We start from the raw sequence: 15,651 nt of genomic DNA, 5'->3' as shown, positions 1-15,651 counted from the left end.
AATTGTGAAAAGAAGGTTTGTATTAAATGCATATGACGAATGAAAAAGATTGATGATAGGCCTACTGCTGGCCGGTGGGCGTGTTAAGTATCGGCCTTTTGTGTACTGTCCCATTGGCCTACTGACATCTCACTTCTCATCGGTCACTTCATGGTCAGAGCAAATGATACTGCCCACCTCATTAGGCCTACTACCCACGAGAGAACATAAAATTAAAAGTCAATCACCCGGTGAAACTCTGATGATGGCGGCCACCGGGTACAGTGGACTAGTTTGTCAAAATTACGGGTTATCAGCGCTAAAGAAATTTTCAGCGATAAGAAATCATCAACGATGTTTTTCCCTTTGACTGCTGGGGAATGCGTTGACGAGACGTCGAGAGAAACATGTTTTGTTATCTTAATCAATCAATTTCTGGTCTGGGAGTGCGAGATCTTGCATCCTGCTGTGCTGGCTCCGCCTAGAACTAAAGTCTATAACTAAGGGAGAGGTTCTTGAACGCTAGGCCGCATCAACAAAGGATTTCGTTTATACGTCAAGGCATAATTCCATCACACCAGCTACTTTTCATTTCATTCCCTTCCATGAGAGTGCGAGCTTGTGGGCAATGTTGATAATTGTGAATCAAAGTATTTGATATACTGACATGAGACTTCCTTTTGGGCATGGTGGTACATACATCTGCAGGTGGGCTGCTTCGCTCAATGTTGTCAACTGCTTCACCCGTTTTACCTGGAAAATGATCGAAGTGAGAAAGTTATAAATGTACATGGAGCTAACTCTCCGGAAGGGGGCAACTAATGCCTTCCGTGTTGGACACAATATACTTGTTTTTGTCCCCTGGAAAAATGTTCACATCTTCTGGTGCGACAAGAAGTAGGACACTTTCCATTCACAAAACATGTACTTATACAATGCACTATACTAGGCACTGTGTAGAATTAGGCCTATACCAGTGCTACTATCCTGGACCTAACTAAGACACTATTACAGAAAAAAACCATTGTGCGGTACACGGGGATGGGCTGCTCAAAACTCAAAGCTGAAAAATGAAATACATGTACATGTATATGTATACATAAATGTCAACAAAAACCGTGTAAAAGGCCTATTACATACAAGCAGCCATATCGAGCCCTCACGTACTTAACTTCACACTCTACCGAAAAAAGAGAATTTTGGATGTTATCTTACAAGAATAATGTCATGATATTAAAATTTCGGGAGAGAAAGCCACGCTTTCGAATGGTATCCGACATTTTCTTTTCTGATACTAAGTAACTGAAGCCGAAGCCAAGCACAATGGCCTAAAAATTCAGCCAGCAAGGCCCCAGGAAAGTGAGAAGGTGGTAGATTCAAATATGGGAAGGCCTATGACCCCCGACAAAAGTCCGACGACTTTTCAGAATAAAAGTATACACAAAGAAAAATGATTTTGCTGGCGTAATTGTGACCCCCCTCCCCCCCAAAAATAAATCATCATTTAGTTGAAACATTGATAAGGCCTCAGACTCTCCATCTTGACCCTCAATGTATTGCTATTACTCAGCTTCCAGCCAACGCGCGCCAAGAGCGGAGGCTGGGGAGGAAATAGCGCTGGAAGTTCAGTATGTAGAGTTACCAGCCTGGTTACTCCAAGATAAGGCCTGCAAAGGTTGTTACTGACAGCAGAGCGTTCTAAAAGGACAGCGAGCCATGTGTTTTATAGGTAAATTGTCTTTTCCCATCAGGAATACATGAATGTTCTCTTATATGGGCGCACACAAAGTGGCTAGGCTACATCGGCACTGTTTTTCTCCCGTTGGAATACAGTACAATACCTACAGTGCATCCTTTGTTTCGGCGCAGTCATACACCAATGTTGGTTGCGCCGCAAGTGGTTTTTCCCCCTCGCAAACAGTTAACACAGTATGTGTGGTATGATAATCAACTGGTGGCGCCGTATAATGCCTTTTATTGGACCCAAAGAAGGCACTGTATAGTTGGGAGCTTTGGAAGATATCCCGAAACGCCAACGTGAACATGTTCCCCATTGTTCGACATCATGAGGAGGCGAAACAATGGGATAATCGGTCACTTTGGCGTTTCAGGGGATGTACAAAGTTGCCGAAACGCCAACGCGACCGCCTGTCCCACTATTCGGCACGCTTATGTTCTCGTTGACGTTCCTGGGGTTTGGCGAAAACTGCCTATTACTGTTTTTCGCCCGCTTATGAGTTCGCCAATTGCAAACTCCACAGATTCGTCAATCCACGATAACTGCCCAGTGAAGCCATTTAGTGGCAAGCAGGGGTTTTATCCTTCTCGCCACATATATCCCATATGCAAGTTGTCCAAGCTAGTAAGTAACAGCACATATATCAACTAAAGGACAAAACGAAGACAAATGTAAATTGCCTACACATGTTTATTGCATGCGGTTAACCAGTGTTAAAATACAATCAATGTTTTATTTCGGAAACAGATCCGCAAAAATCGAAATCTTCATAAAATATAATCTTCCTAACAACATATCACCGACGTTGCACTCAGCTGTTACAGGAAACCTATAGCGAAACGCTATAGAAATTGGGATTTTTGAACGGCCCGGTTAAAACCTAAGGCTTCCATTGATGAATGTTTGCAGTTTCGAGTTTCCCTCAAGTATGTAGCCAATGAGCTGCATAAGAATTAATTACAAATTTTGTTATTTTAACCACGTTCAGCTAGTCTTAATAAAGACTTGTGCCACGACTGGATTTCTTTAAGTGGGAATCAATCTCAGAATGGATGTTGTTGGGCCGATCGTTCCTTTTTTTTTCTGAAAAAACGCCCAACCTGATTTTAAAGCCAGCTCGGCAGGATCTGATTACTACAGTAAACGTGTGCATTTAATATTAATAATGATAATAATATTGAGTTCTTAGATAGCGCTTTTCCATGTTTCCCTGTTCAGTGCGTTTTTTGGATACTGTATTATTACCCTGGTCTCCACAGAAATCAATCAGGGGTTTCAAGGAGCAACCAGAAGGGGCTCACTTCAACCCTTACAAACTGTACATTATATACAGTGATGTGTAGATGTGCCAGTCTTTTTTTCACACCAGTGCTTTTTTGAGGTACATGTAGAATGATAAAGTAACACTACCCAGATTACAATGTCGAAGTGCACATACCATATGTGCCTTTCTGATATAATCGACATGTAGCTCAAATAACCTGATTTCTAGAATCTTCGTAACTATTACAAGAATGGTAAAATGTTCTTTCATAATATGCATTTTTTAACAAAGGTACTGGTCCCCATCAATTGAAGTGCCTGATTAATTAATGAAAAACTGGCTTAGAAGAGCTATGTTTATCATATTGATCTTCCTCTCAAATTACAATGACAGTATCGAAATCTTGAAATCACGACCTAACAAACCATAGGGATAATATCTTACCAATACTGTCTTTGGAATCGTTCGGACTGACACAAAATAAAAAAAATTCCAGAGTTTTTAAAACCCGTGTAACAAGTAACAAAATGTCTACAACAAAATATCTAAAATGATACTACTCAATAACATCAATAAGTTGCCCCTTAATTAAAACTCAACTGACAGGCACACTTATGAAACGAAAAATAAAATAATGCAACTATCTAAGATGTCATATTTTCCATACACACAAGTAAAAAATCACCGGGTAATATTTTACATTGGTGCCTTTTTTTCTATTTCGTTTGCATCGATTGATTTTCGTGTAACACAAAAATATCCATTACATAATTACCAACATCACAAGGTACAAAATACATACAATTATAACGAACATGAACAAAACCCTTAATAAACGAGGCCTTCACATCTTGAATAAACTTAACAGAAAGTCACTAGACTGGAAAGATTTAGATTAGATTTAGATTTTTAGATGAGTGAACAACCGGCACGTCGTCATCCTGGCACCAGTTGTGTTCAATATACTCCGCGTCTCGATATCTCAAATTTTTATATAAGAGGTATAATAGGAGTATCAAAAACCTGTATCTCGGAGTTGGTTCTAACCTTGGAACATTCCAAAATCATAAAAACCATGCCCATGAAACCATCCATGAAACTACCGAAATTTTACAATGATATACATGTACATGTACATAGACTGATGCTTGTTCATGTATATTGAATGTAAATTGAATGATTTCTAAGCTTTAAACAGTCACCGAGCCAGAGTTGTTGCCGTCACATGAAGCGCAGGCGTTTGTCTCCAAAACGAGACCAAAGCCGTATCTGAATTTTCTGAGTTGTTTTTTCTTATAATGTTTGACAATCCGGTTCAATTTGAAATGCAAAACGTAATTCATAAAATGGTCTTTTCACATAAAGTCAATGCATTCTGACTCTCAAGTTCCTTCCAAGCATATAATTTGATCTTGAACCTCAATGTATTGACATTGCTCAGGTTCCAGACAATGCGCGTTGGAGGCTACGGAGGCAATACCCCTGGAATTTCAATCTTGAAACCATTTTGTTCTCAAAAGTGTCCAAAATAGTCATTTCCGAACCTAACTCATCATTTTACAAACCTTTTCCTTTGGCCAAATCTAGTGCAAACTTCTTGTGTCTAGTTACATATACATGATTATATAATTATAACATGATCAACATGTATGCACATGTAACCTATTAACAAATATGTAAAAGCACTGAGTGATACATTTATGTACATAAAACTCAAATGAACAAAAAAGAAAACCGAATGTTCAAAGGCGATTAAAAATTCATTGAACTGCAGTAAACAATGCACTAGAACAGGGTGTAAGCCAAGGCCTGCCTGAAATCCACAAGCCATGTTCAAAAATGCCTTGCTACACAGACGAAAATAATATTTAGAGATCAGCATCAGTCTGCTACTACAAGTGGCGACGCATAATGGCAAGAAGGCGTATTATTCTGACCAGGTTACCCCTCGCCCAGGTGGTCCCTTTAAATGAGCTTTGCCGTGATATATAACCGAAAATATAATCAGCGCATATTCTATAAGCACTGTACATCTAAGCAAACAAAATCCAATTACATGCAGAAACAGATTTGAAACAAGTACATTCCTGATTGTTTGATTGCATATAGGTTCGATGTACAGCTGCATCCGAGCCTATTTCAATGGGCCAGATACACATGTACAGGAAATCTTCAATGATTAGTTCGTGTGTATGATGTGTCACCAGGAGATTAAGATGCACAAAGACTAATTTTGTAACTAAGTAATGTACTGCACAAGTACTTCTTCTTCCTCTTCCAAAGGCGGCGCCTTTCGGCTGAAATCGACAGTTGAGTATGGTGATTGCTCTTCAGTCCGCCCTACTGGATGGTCGTGTTTAGCAGGTTGGAACGAAAGTTTCGCGTACACTGTGCCGTCCACTCCAATTTGCTGAAAAAAACAGATTGAGACCTCAGTAACTGTTGTTGCACACATCTTGAATCTTAGACTGGACTTAAGCACCTTGCTAGATGTGCGACAATACTATACGATCTATTGGTATTACCATAAACCAGGACATATATTTGGGTGCCTGTTGATTTTATGTTGTTCGTGTTTTCACTGAAAATATATAGAATTAAAATTACTGTTCGAGGGTTGTCAAAACGTTTGATAAAGGTCTCGCCTAAATTGCAATTTCATACAATTTCAAAATACGATTTTCGTAATCCGCCTAAATAACAACCGTCAGGAGTTACATTCATCCTGAGATCAGGCTTTTTACTCATATGACTGAAATACCGAGAGGCTGAGTATTTATAACAACTGGTGCCAGGATGTTTGCATTGGGCTATCTTCCAAAATGTACGGATATGAGGCATTTATATTGTTAGTGCTAGGTGCTAAAGGGGATACTGAGCTGTAGGAGGTCATCATACATAAAACTATGCTCAAGAACTCTTGTAGACGTGTTGCAAAATATGTTGTAATAATTTATCGTGTGAGAAACGAAGTTTTATCGAGTAATATTCTGTACTGTCTCATAGGCCTGTGAAAGGCCGACTATTCAATAGGTGACAATAAACAAATGTGCGTATATACATGTATATATTTGGCTCCAAAAATTGAGTTACTGTGTTTCATATTTTCAGGGCATTGCGGGTCACTTGATGGTCAACTCACCTTAGGTACACCTCCACTGCCACTCTTTTGCTGTGGCTGGATCTTCCTTTTCACATTCTCGTATAGATGTTCCTTAGCAGGACTAGCTGGCTGTGTCGGCCTGAGCAATGTCGGGCGAACTTCCTTCTGACTCCCGTTCTTGCCGACGGGCACGTGGAGAGCACTCTCGACGTACTGATTCGTGTCCGACACGACATCAGGCGTTCGGAGTTTTGCTGGAAAATTAATTTTTACTGGTTAGGGAAGAAAAATGATAGACAATTACCAAATTTTTACACGTCTCAAGAAAAAAAATACATATTTTTCAAGTTCGATTGCGGATCAATTTCAAATTTTCATTTTGACATTTTTTTCCCAATTTCCCATTGATTGAAATTTAGCCCGATGCACACCATTAGGTAATGCCAGCAATGTCTAATTTCTATGAATTCCTCTCAGAGTCATGGCAGTGGCGAGCAAGGTGTATATCTAACTCATCCAGTGGCAGAACTTACATTTTGCACGATTGCGATTTTCATTAGGGTCGCATTCTGAACGTGGAAGGGGGAGACGCATCGCATGATTGACTTGACCTCCTAATAGGGCTGACTGGCCAGTTACCACATTGCTACGGAAACAATTAAAAACAAAATATGCTAAAAACATGCATTCGGAAGAACGCCTTAGTCACCAGGATAAGAATAGGATACGGTACGTATGCAGAGGCAAGTCAGTACTATATCAAGTGAATGATCAGCCGGGACGATGAATGGTCCTTACAATTCTGACATAGAAGACGCTAATTTCTTGTAGCAAGGTGATTGATACAAATAGTAGAAATTATGACAAAATTCATGCGCCTATCATAACACACAACCGTATACAAACTGGAATGTATGGCTTACTAAAGCCTGTGCGCACAGAAGGCCGAGGGGGGCCCGTAACTTTTTTATCTTTTCTCCTCAGAAAATCACACCAATCATGATAAATTTTAGCATCTAGATGATCAATCAAAAACAAGCCACTCATCATTTTCTACTAGACCCCCTTGAGAAATAAATGCCAGCAGTCACAAGAAAGATAATTTGCTACGGAACATTTTGCTCGATGTTACAGTCACATATGTCAGATGGAGGGATTTGGGTTGAATGCAGAAATGCTGGACTTATTCATCAATTTATCCATCCTGGTCGACAGGCGGAGTATATTGAAAACCACTGGTTATGCCAGGATGCAATTTAACACGTTTTGTCTTTGTAGACTCACTGTGATATTTTAACCGTACTTACTCTTGCGATTCCTGATCATCACCTGAAGAAAGGGAGGAATGCATTAGAGTATAGGAGCCGAAATAAGACATTTGCATAGCGATTTGAAATGACGAATTCATATGAAAAACAGAGCACAGCAAGTCCCCGTTGCTCCCTCCTCCAAGCCTAAGGTATAGCATCGCAAAATGACTGGTAATTCATGGTTGCTTGGTCTAGGTGTGGAGCGATACGTCATCCGTTTCTGTCATTGGATATTGCAGCTTTTCCATTATGCCAGTGCATCGCGGGTATGACTTTGATATATGGCGGAAGACCACTGCTGTGGCAGCCAGATAGCCATCTTGAATTTCAGATCGGGCCAAAGTCAATAGGGCATCCATAGGGCATCCAACCCCATTATACATGTGACAGAACATTGAAGCCCGTCGGATGACCTGTTTTGCAGAATGCGAAATCCAATTGAGACCAGTGGATGGGGAATCTTTCTAGAAGAAGAATGATACCAATATCGTCATTTTTCTGGACCACCCTGTATAGGATATCGGATCGGCCTGAAATTCAATAGATGGTTCGTTTTCCCGACCCTAGGTGGTACAGACGTATCTGGGGAAGGGCCTTTTGTGCTCAAAAATGAAAATTGTGACTTACCCTTTTTTTTGCCACTGGACTTCTTGTGTTTGATAACGATTATGACGATGCCGATGACAATGCTGATGACCACCAGTGAGCCCCCTACAGCGATGAAACCGATGCCAACTTTAAAAGTTTTGTTTGTTTCTTTCGAGCTATGGGTTGCTTCTGCAAAATTTAATTGGTCTCCATGAATTGATGTATCAACAGAGGTTTAGGCACATCTATAGACCATAATACTGGATAAGTGATCAGTCTATGAGACAAGGATCCCTGAATTGCGACTTGATGTGAAAACGAGATTTCGCCTGCATGGTCATCCGCCGATTTGGCTACTGCCTTGTTCGGAATCCTGATCGCACTCTGGCTAATCTGTGTAATTCCTAAAACAAGTTTGCGCAAAAGTGCGTACATTTATTCTTCTTGATTTCAATTATAAATTCCCAATTTTCGTTGTCAATTGGTCTAGCACCAGTTGACAATCTTAAGATTCAGCGCGATGTCGCACATCATTCTGTAAATTACAGTACATTTGGCCACGCCGCCTGTATATATTTCACGCTTGTCTCTCAAAATATTGAGCTTGCAGCAGTAAAGGGTTTTAGAGTCTGTGGCATGTTAAGTTCTTTCAACAGATCCTTGGTCCTGGTATGTAACCATACTATCAATGATTTGATCTCACACATAGCACAGTTTAGTTACACCAAAGTCTTTCAATATAATTTATTGAAAGCCTGTCAACAAGCGGACACAAAACAACTACTCACCTTTGGTGTTTACTAATACACCATTGCTTAAGTCACTTGTGTTGGACGCTGTAAAATAAGAGTAAGTTGTGACTAACAAAATCCTCATTAACCCTTTGACGAATGAATATCAAAATAATATTCTTTGAAAACGGTGCCCCCCCCCCCCCTCCCATTGAGTATAATTCAGTTACACCAGAGTCTTTCAATATGATTTATTGAAAGCCTGTCAAAAAGCGGACACAAAACAACTACTCACCTTTGGTGTTTACTGATACACTATTGCTTAAGTCACTTGTGTAGGACGCTGTAAAATAAGAGTAAGTTGTGACTAACAAAATCCTCATTAACCCTTTGACGAATGATTATCACAATAATTTTTTTTGAGAACGGTGCCCCCCCCCCCCCCCCATTGAGTATAATTCAGTTACACCAGAGTCTTTCATTATAATTTATTGCTTAAGTCACTTGTGTAGGATGCTGTAAAATAAGAGTACATGTAATTTGTGACTAACAAAATCCTCATTAACCCTTTGACGAATGAATATCAAAATAATGTTCTTTGAGAACTGTGACACCCCCCCCCCCCTCCCCCGACTGGGAGAGTATCGACTAGAGCGAGGTAGAATCAGAAATAATTCTTCCAGGTTAAAACTTCAGCTGCAGACAGATCCATCCCTCTCTAAAGAATCGGGCACCTAGGGGAGGGGGGGGGGGTGTCATTTTCACTCCTCAACATGGAAAACACATCCAAATTCAATGAAATCTGGCAGAAATGGGAATTCAAGCAGATGCATCAGATACATCTAAGCAAATTCTCCTGGAAACATACGTAGATGAACAGGAATGGAGCTTAAACATAGACCAAAACCGAGACGGAGACGGGGTTTGGCCAACATATTTTAGCTCAACCTGATTGATATTAGTTATGGCTATTCTAGCTACTTTAGAGTGAAATTTGCTGGATAACGGCGTCTACATTGTAGAAATTTAAACCTGCTTTGGGAATCCGTCAGAGGAGCTTACCTGCTTTGTTAAGCATGAAGTTGAAAATCGTGGCTTGGAATGCACTCGTTTTAACCGAACAGGAATAGTTGGTATAATCCAAGGATTTGACGTCCTTGATTTTCAACTCGCTGGATGTTGGCCCGGAAGTTATTTCATAATCCGGTGATGTTCTCGATAGGACATTGCCATCCTTGGACCAGGTGTAATCAGTTTTGGTTGGAGTTGGGTTTGCGACGATAAACAGTTCAAACATTGCCTCCTTGCCAATTTCGCCCGCCACATCATATTTCATTTTCGCTTCCGGGTCTATCCTTGGAGAGTCTGAGGGAGAAAGAAATGTTGAGCACGGTTAGTGTTATTTACAAGTAATTAGTGCAGGAGTGCTACAGTGTTGGTGCCTTTATTCACACTGTCTAGATAAATGTATAATTGTCTTCAACACGTCTCGCATTGCTGATATGTGACCTGCTCTGACAAAAGTAGGCACTTGTAGCATATTGAAAAAGAGACGAAAAAAGGTAAAAATAAAGAAAATATTCTCTCCATTTTTTTCTCTTATTCTTAGCTCTGGCAAAATTTCACGTTTCACGTTTTTGTTGTTGAGCGTTTTTGAAATTTTGTGAAGTTTTTTTCAATGAAATTTTATTTTCGCAAATCTAGGTTAACTCCAAAATCTGCCAAAAATAAGAGATTCACAATTTATTGGGGCGGTTACATATCTATAAATCACTTCGCTTTCGCCACAAACCAATATTCACTATTTTAAATTCAGTGAAATCCCTTGTCAGATCTTATGAAGAAAGCCAAAACAAACTTACATTGTACATTAAGGACTGTCGACGCCTGTCCCATTCCACCATCATTCGAAGCCTTACAAGAGTATGTCCCACTCTCATCGTATGGGATACGCGTGAACTCCAAATACTTTCCATTCTGTGTGCTGGTTTCGGTGTCCTGGATGACTTGTTCCTCGGTGGAGCTACTTTTCTTCCAGAGCCACTGGTACCGCGTAACAAACTCGGGGTTGCCCCCACTGGTGAGGCACTCAAAACGCACAAATTCATGTTCGGTAACAGTCGGCTTGCTGACTTTGACTTGAACGCTGTGTGGAACTGCAAATAGATGCAGTCACTCGTCAGATACCATTCAACGTAAATTAAGCAAGAGGCTCGTTCCGCTTTCAGGCACGAGGTTATAAATGAGGTATTTTATTATTTTCAGATATGGTGACTTTTACTTTAACATCGTTTACCCTTGAAGTCATTTACTAACTCGTGGTCTAACCAGGCACACGCAGAGTCTGTACTGTCATTCAGGTCATATCACTTCAAACACCAAGGAAAACGAACATACAGCATTTCAATCTGTTTGTGTCTTGCCAACCAAAGATTGAGCATAATTTGCGATGATATCAATGCTGAAAGTGATAAACAGTCGGTATAATGACCAGCAATAATGGTCACTAGGAAAACAAAGTCCCCATTTTGTTAATTATACAAACATTCCGGGCCCTTTGAAAGCTACGGGCCATGTATGTGGTTATTATCAATTATACTTGTTATTAATGGGTGTTTACATGTAGTAATAAATTTGGAGTAAGCCTCAATTTGGAGAAAGCCTCTTCTCATCGGCAAATCGCCACGGACCTCAAATATATGAAGAGAAAACACAATGGTAAAGGAATGACTGCCAATCAGTACTTTTTTTGTCATATGACCCGATAATCTTATGCTAATAAATTATAATTCTGTGACCATGAAAATGATTCGTTTCCCCTTGGTAAACCCCCTGCCCCATGCTCACTCAGCAAATTTAATCGGGGGGGGGGGGGGGGGGGGGGGGAATTAGGCGTCATTCATACAGAGGCGAACATATTTTTAAAGTTAGTGTCATCATATCAACACCAAAACTGCTATTTCACGAAAAGGTGAACTTCAATTGCTTAGAATCTTTCCCAGGTAATAGTTGTTATCTCCTTCAGCCACTTCTGAAAACCAGGAAAGATCTGTGTGTGTGTTTCAATTTCCAATTTAATCTAATCCATGAAAGTGCAATACCCAGCAGATTTGCTGCCACCACTGAAGTCCTCTATGAATGGATTGATCGACTATTTTAAGCAACTTACCTAAAACATCTAATTTCAGCTTTGGTTCGGCCTCTACTCCATCTGCATCACACTGCCATTTCCCGTGGTCCGAAATTTGAACATCACTTAATTGAAAATTATAATTATGCGTATCACACTGAACTTGTTTTAATCTTGATTTATACTTGTCTGCGAAAACACTACAATTGTGCGTCAAATAAACTGTTTTTCGCGTGTCATTTTTGTCCTTGTACCATGAAACACTCTTGGCGGTCCCAATACCAATGTTACACTCAAACGTTATCGTTTCGCCGAGGCGTGGACGTGAATTACTGAGGCTATTTTTTACAGTTATTCCAAGAGCACCTGAAAAGAAAATTGAGCAAATCAACATCCACAAGAAACAGATTGAGTGGTACGATACTCTATAACACATAAATATCCATATACCCACTTTGAAGAACTCTAAGACAAAATCTGAGGTTTCAGAATTCAACTTAACGGGAGACAAGTTGATGTTTCCTTCTTGTACTCGAAATTCCTGTTGCTTGTCCTACTCCACTGCTTTGGTACTGACCACTAGGCGATTTTATGATAGAAGTGTGTTTCTTATTAATACAGGCGAACTCTAAGTTGCTATACTTCATATACATGTGATGTTGTTGTGTGATGTGATTATAAACATCGCATCTGTAGATGCGATGTTTACAATGCTGGCTGTTTCCTTCAGGGAAGCTGCAGATTCCCCTGTAAATTTGATTTGGGTATCCACATTTACGTAGCGGGCTAATTCTCAAGGCTTTAAGGAAGAGAGGTAGACTGCATGACTAACCAGGTAAGTATTGCACCAAGGAGACGTCCAAGGCCGAGTATGAGGAAGGGTGTTTGACTGCATGACTTACCAGGTAAGTGTTTCACAAGAAGGAGTCCCAGGCTTTGTCGGAGGAAAGCAAGTCGGCCGCATAACTTACCATGCACATGATGTATAAGAGTTGCACAAACAGGAGTCCAAGGCCGAGTAGGAGGAACGGTGGTTGACCTCATGACTTACTTTGTAAGAGTTCCACCAGGAGGGATCACAGGCTGAGTAGGAGGAAGGAAGGTTGACTTCATGACTTACTTTGTAAGAGTTTCACCAGGAGGGGTCCCAGGCTGAGTAGGAGGAAGGAAGGTTGACTTCATGACTTAGATTTGTAAGAGTTCCACCAGGAGGGGTCCCAGGCTGAGTAGGAGGAAGGAAGGTTGACTTCATGACTTACTTTGTAAGAGTTCCACCAGGAGGGGTCCCAGGCTGAGGAGGAGGGAGGAAGTTTGACTTCATGACTTACTTTGTAAGAGTTCCACCAGGAGGGGTCCCAGGCTGAGTAGGAGAAAGGAAGGTTGACTGCATGACTTACTTTGTAAAAGTTCCACCAGGAGAAATCCCAGGGTGGGTAGGAGGAAGGAGGGTTGACTGCATCACTTACCATGTAAAATGTGCGCCAGGAGGAGTCCCAGGCTGAGTAGGAGGAAGGGAAATCGGTCGCTATACATGTCGATCATGAATCTGCAAAGAACAAAGAAAGAAGCACTTTTAAACGACCTTGGTGACAGGCCCAGTTGACCTCACATTATCACACTTCAGATAGCGTTCCTTAAGAATGGGCACGGGAAAAAAATCAAAACAATCATGCTATTTACAAAACTGCAGCGATTTGCACAACTCCACTTAAAAAAGTCAAATCGGCTATAATGGTACTTTGGCCTCCTATCAAGACCTTTGATTCCAATTGATTATATGTAAAGCAACTAACGATGATTAATTACGCATATGTTTTGAAGAGGACTACATGTAACTAGAACATCCGTAAATATATATTTTTTCAATCACAAGTCCGGCATTAATTATAGCAATCATCCTGACTTACAGTGCGTAGGCCTGCATGAAAATCAAATGTTCCGAATGTACAGAATACGCCCATATATGTGTCCATAACGAGGAAGAAGAATACCTATTATGTGAAGAAAAGAAATAACTGTTCGCCGAGTGGTTCTCTTCCAAAATATTTGGGTCGTGACTCATGAACCATGCATCACTGATGTAATGTTTAACTGGTAATGACCAAAGTATGTAGAAGCTAAACGAGGTCACCAAAATTAATGAGCAGAAAGAAAATTATTTGCATTTATATAATCGACCAACGATGTGATGAATAGCAATAAGGCAGGAGACAATGGAAAACCGATAGTTTTTTTCTGCATGTATGATGAAAGACCAATTAGTATAGCCGAATATAACAGATCAAATGTGTTCCAATGGCATATTTCAAGTTTTTTATGTAACCTGATTCTGAGGAAATCAAGGCTAAATGCTCGATTCGCAGGGCTGGAGAAGCCCCCTGATTTCCTCAATGCGGTTCAAAGTGAGAGAAACTGGACGACAATGCTCCGCTAGTGATATGAATGATGGAGTCTCCTCCATACACTCAAGCCGAGTCTCCTTTTTAGAGTTAAGCCGAGTCGCCTTTTTAAAGTCAAGGCGGGTCCCATTTATACAGTCAAGCCAAGTTCCCTTTATACAGTCAAGCCGAGTCTCCTTTATAAAGTCAAGCCGAGTTTCAAAAAAAGGTTGTCTTATTTAGTTGCATTTCACTTATCTGTCCGAAGTATTTCTTCCTAAAACGAAGTAATTTTTTATTGTTTGATGCGCACTGTTTCCGTAGCGTATGGAAAATTGCTGTGTGATCAAGTTATTCGTGCAGACCATGATTTTAAGTTGGAAATTTTCCTTGGATCGCAAAAGGTTGTTTACTGCAAGTCCAAGTATGAATGCCGACACTATCGCCCAAGATATCACTCTACCCCACATGTCAATGCAAAGCGAAATCGACCCACTAACACAAATGCATTATTGTGGGCGCTCCCCGGGGCGCTCACCACTCTATCGTTGGCGATCGAATAGTTTGTGGGAAGGGTACCATCGCACCGCAATTCCTTTGAAACTGTAGCTTATCTGCCTTAATAGAGAACTCTTTGGATTTTTGCTCCCTCTTCTATACCTAGAATCCTTACCGACTCTTGATTCAGAGGCCTTAGATCCGAAGGATATCGATACGTTGTGTGGTCACATTTCGCTCGAAAATCCAAAATTGGAATTGAATTCTGGGATTTCAAAAATGTCAAATGTCCCTCGGGATTTCCGGATTACGCGATTAAATTTTCAAACCCAAGGATTTTACACATGTCTCACACGGAAACCCACCTCTGGATGGAAAATGATCATCACCTCGGAAAGCCGCCTTGCAGAGTGGATCACCAATCCCTGTCGACTAATTTCGCCGTATGTAGGTCTCGTGGTGGATTACAATCTCAAACACAAGGATTTTACACATGACTCACACGGAAACTCACCTCTGGATGGAAAATGATCATCACGTCGCAAAGCCGCCTTGCAGAGTGGATCACCAATCCCTGCCGACTAATGTCGCCGTGTGTAGGTCTCGTGGTAGGACACAAATCATGGTATGTACACCCTACTCCAAAAATAGGAAATATTTGATAGGATCATCAAATATCAGCGACTTTGCAATTGATCTCGTGCCAAATGATGACAGAACCTGTCATTGCTTCATTATGGATGCCAGACCATTCAGAGTTTTTGGCGCAGTCTCTAAACTGTCATTGAAACTTTGGTTGATGCTATATATGGAAGGACAATGCATTGCATATCATGACGTACAACGCGGATGGAGGTCTATTTCTTTTTCATGGACCATCAGTAATTACGAACGACGTAGGGTTCCTATGGTTTCATTGGTCTTAATTCTGC

The 15,651-nt window shown here is 40.6% G+C and overlaps 1 protein-coding gene across 2 annotated transcripts; it reads right to left on the bottom strand.

Moving 5' to 3' along the window:
* Nucleotides 1-2,399: 2,399 nt before the first annotated feature.
* LOC135502360 (titin-like) lies at nucleotides 2,400-15,466 on the bottom strand. Of its 2 annotated transcripts, none has more exons than XM_064795146.1 (12): nucleotides 15,085-15,466; nucleotides 13,310-13,389; nucleotides 11,883-12,209; nucleotides 10,576-10,869; nucleotides 9,776-10,078; nucleotides 9,009-9,056; nucleotides 8,771-8,818; nucleotides 8,022-8,171; nucleotides 7,392-7,413; nucleotides 6,618-6,730; nucleotides 6,124-6,338; nucleotides 2,400-5,391 (listed from the first exon to the last, which is right to left on the bottom strand). In XM_064795146.1, the coding sequence occupies exons 2-12, from the start codon at nucleotides 13,383-13,385 to the stop codon at nucleotides 5,221-5,223; spliced, it is 1,767 nt and encodes a 588-aa protein (XP_064651216.1). In that variant the 5' UTR covers nucleotides 13,386-13,389; nucleotides 15,085-15,466; the 3' UTR covers nucleotides 2,400-5,220. The 2 variants fall into 2 exon arrangements, with proteins under 2 accessions (XP_064651216.1, XP_064651215.1); XM_064795145.1 differs by having other exon boundaries at nucleotides 15,234-15,466.
* Between the last annotated feature and the right edge of the window lie 185 nt (nucleotides 15,467-15,651).

The sequence above is a fragment of the Lineus longissimus genome, chromosome 18 (assembly GCF_910592395.1).
Source record: "Lineus longissimus chromosome 18, tnLinLong1.2, whole genome shotgun sequence".
NCBI lineage: Eukaryota > Metazoa > Nemertea > Pilidiophora > Heteronemertea > Lineidae > Lineus > Lineus longissimus.
Note: the sequence above shows the minus strand (reverse complement) of the source record. Positions and strands in the feature narration are given on the sequence as shown.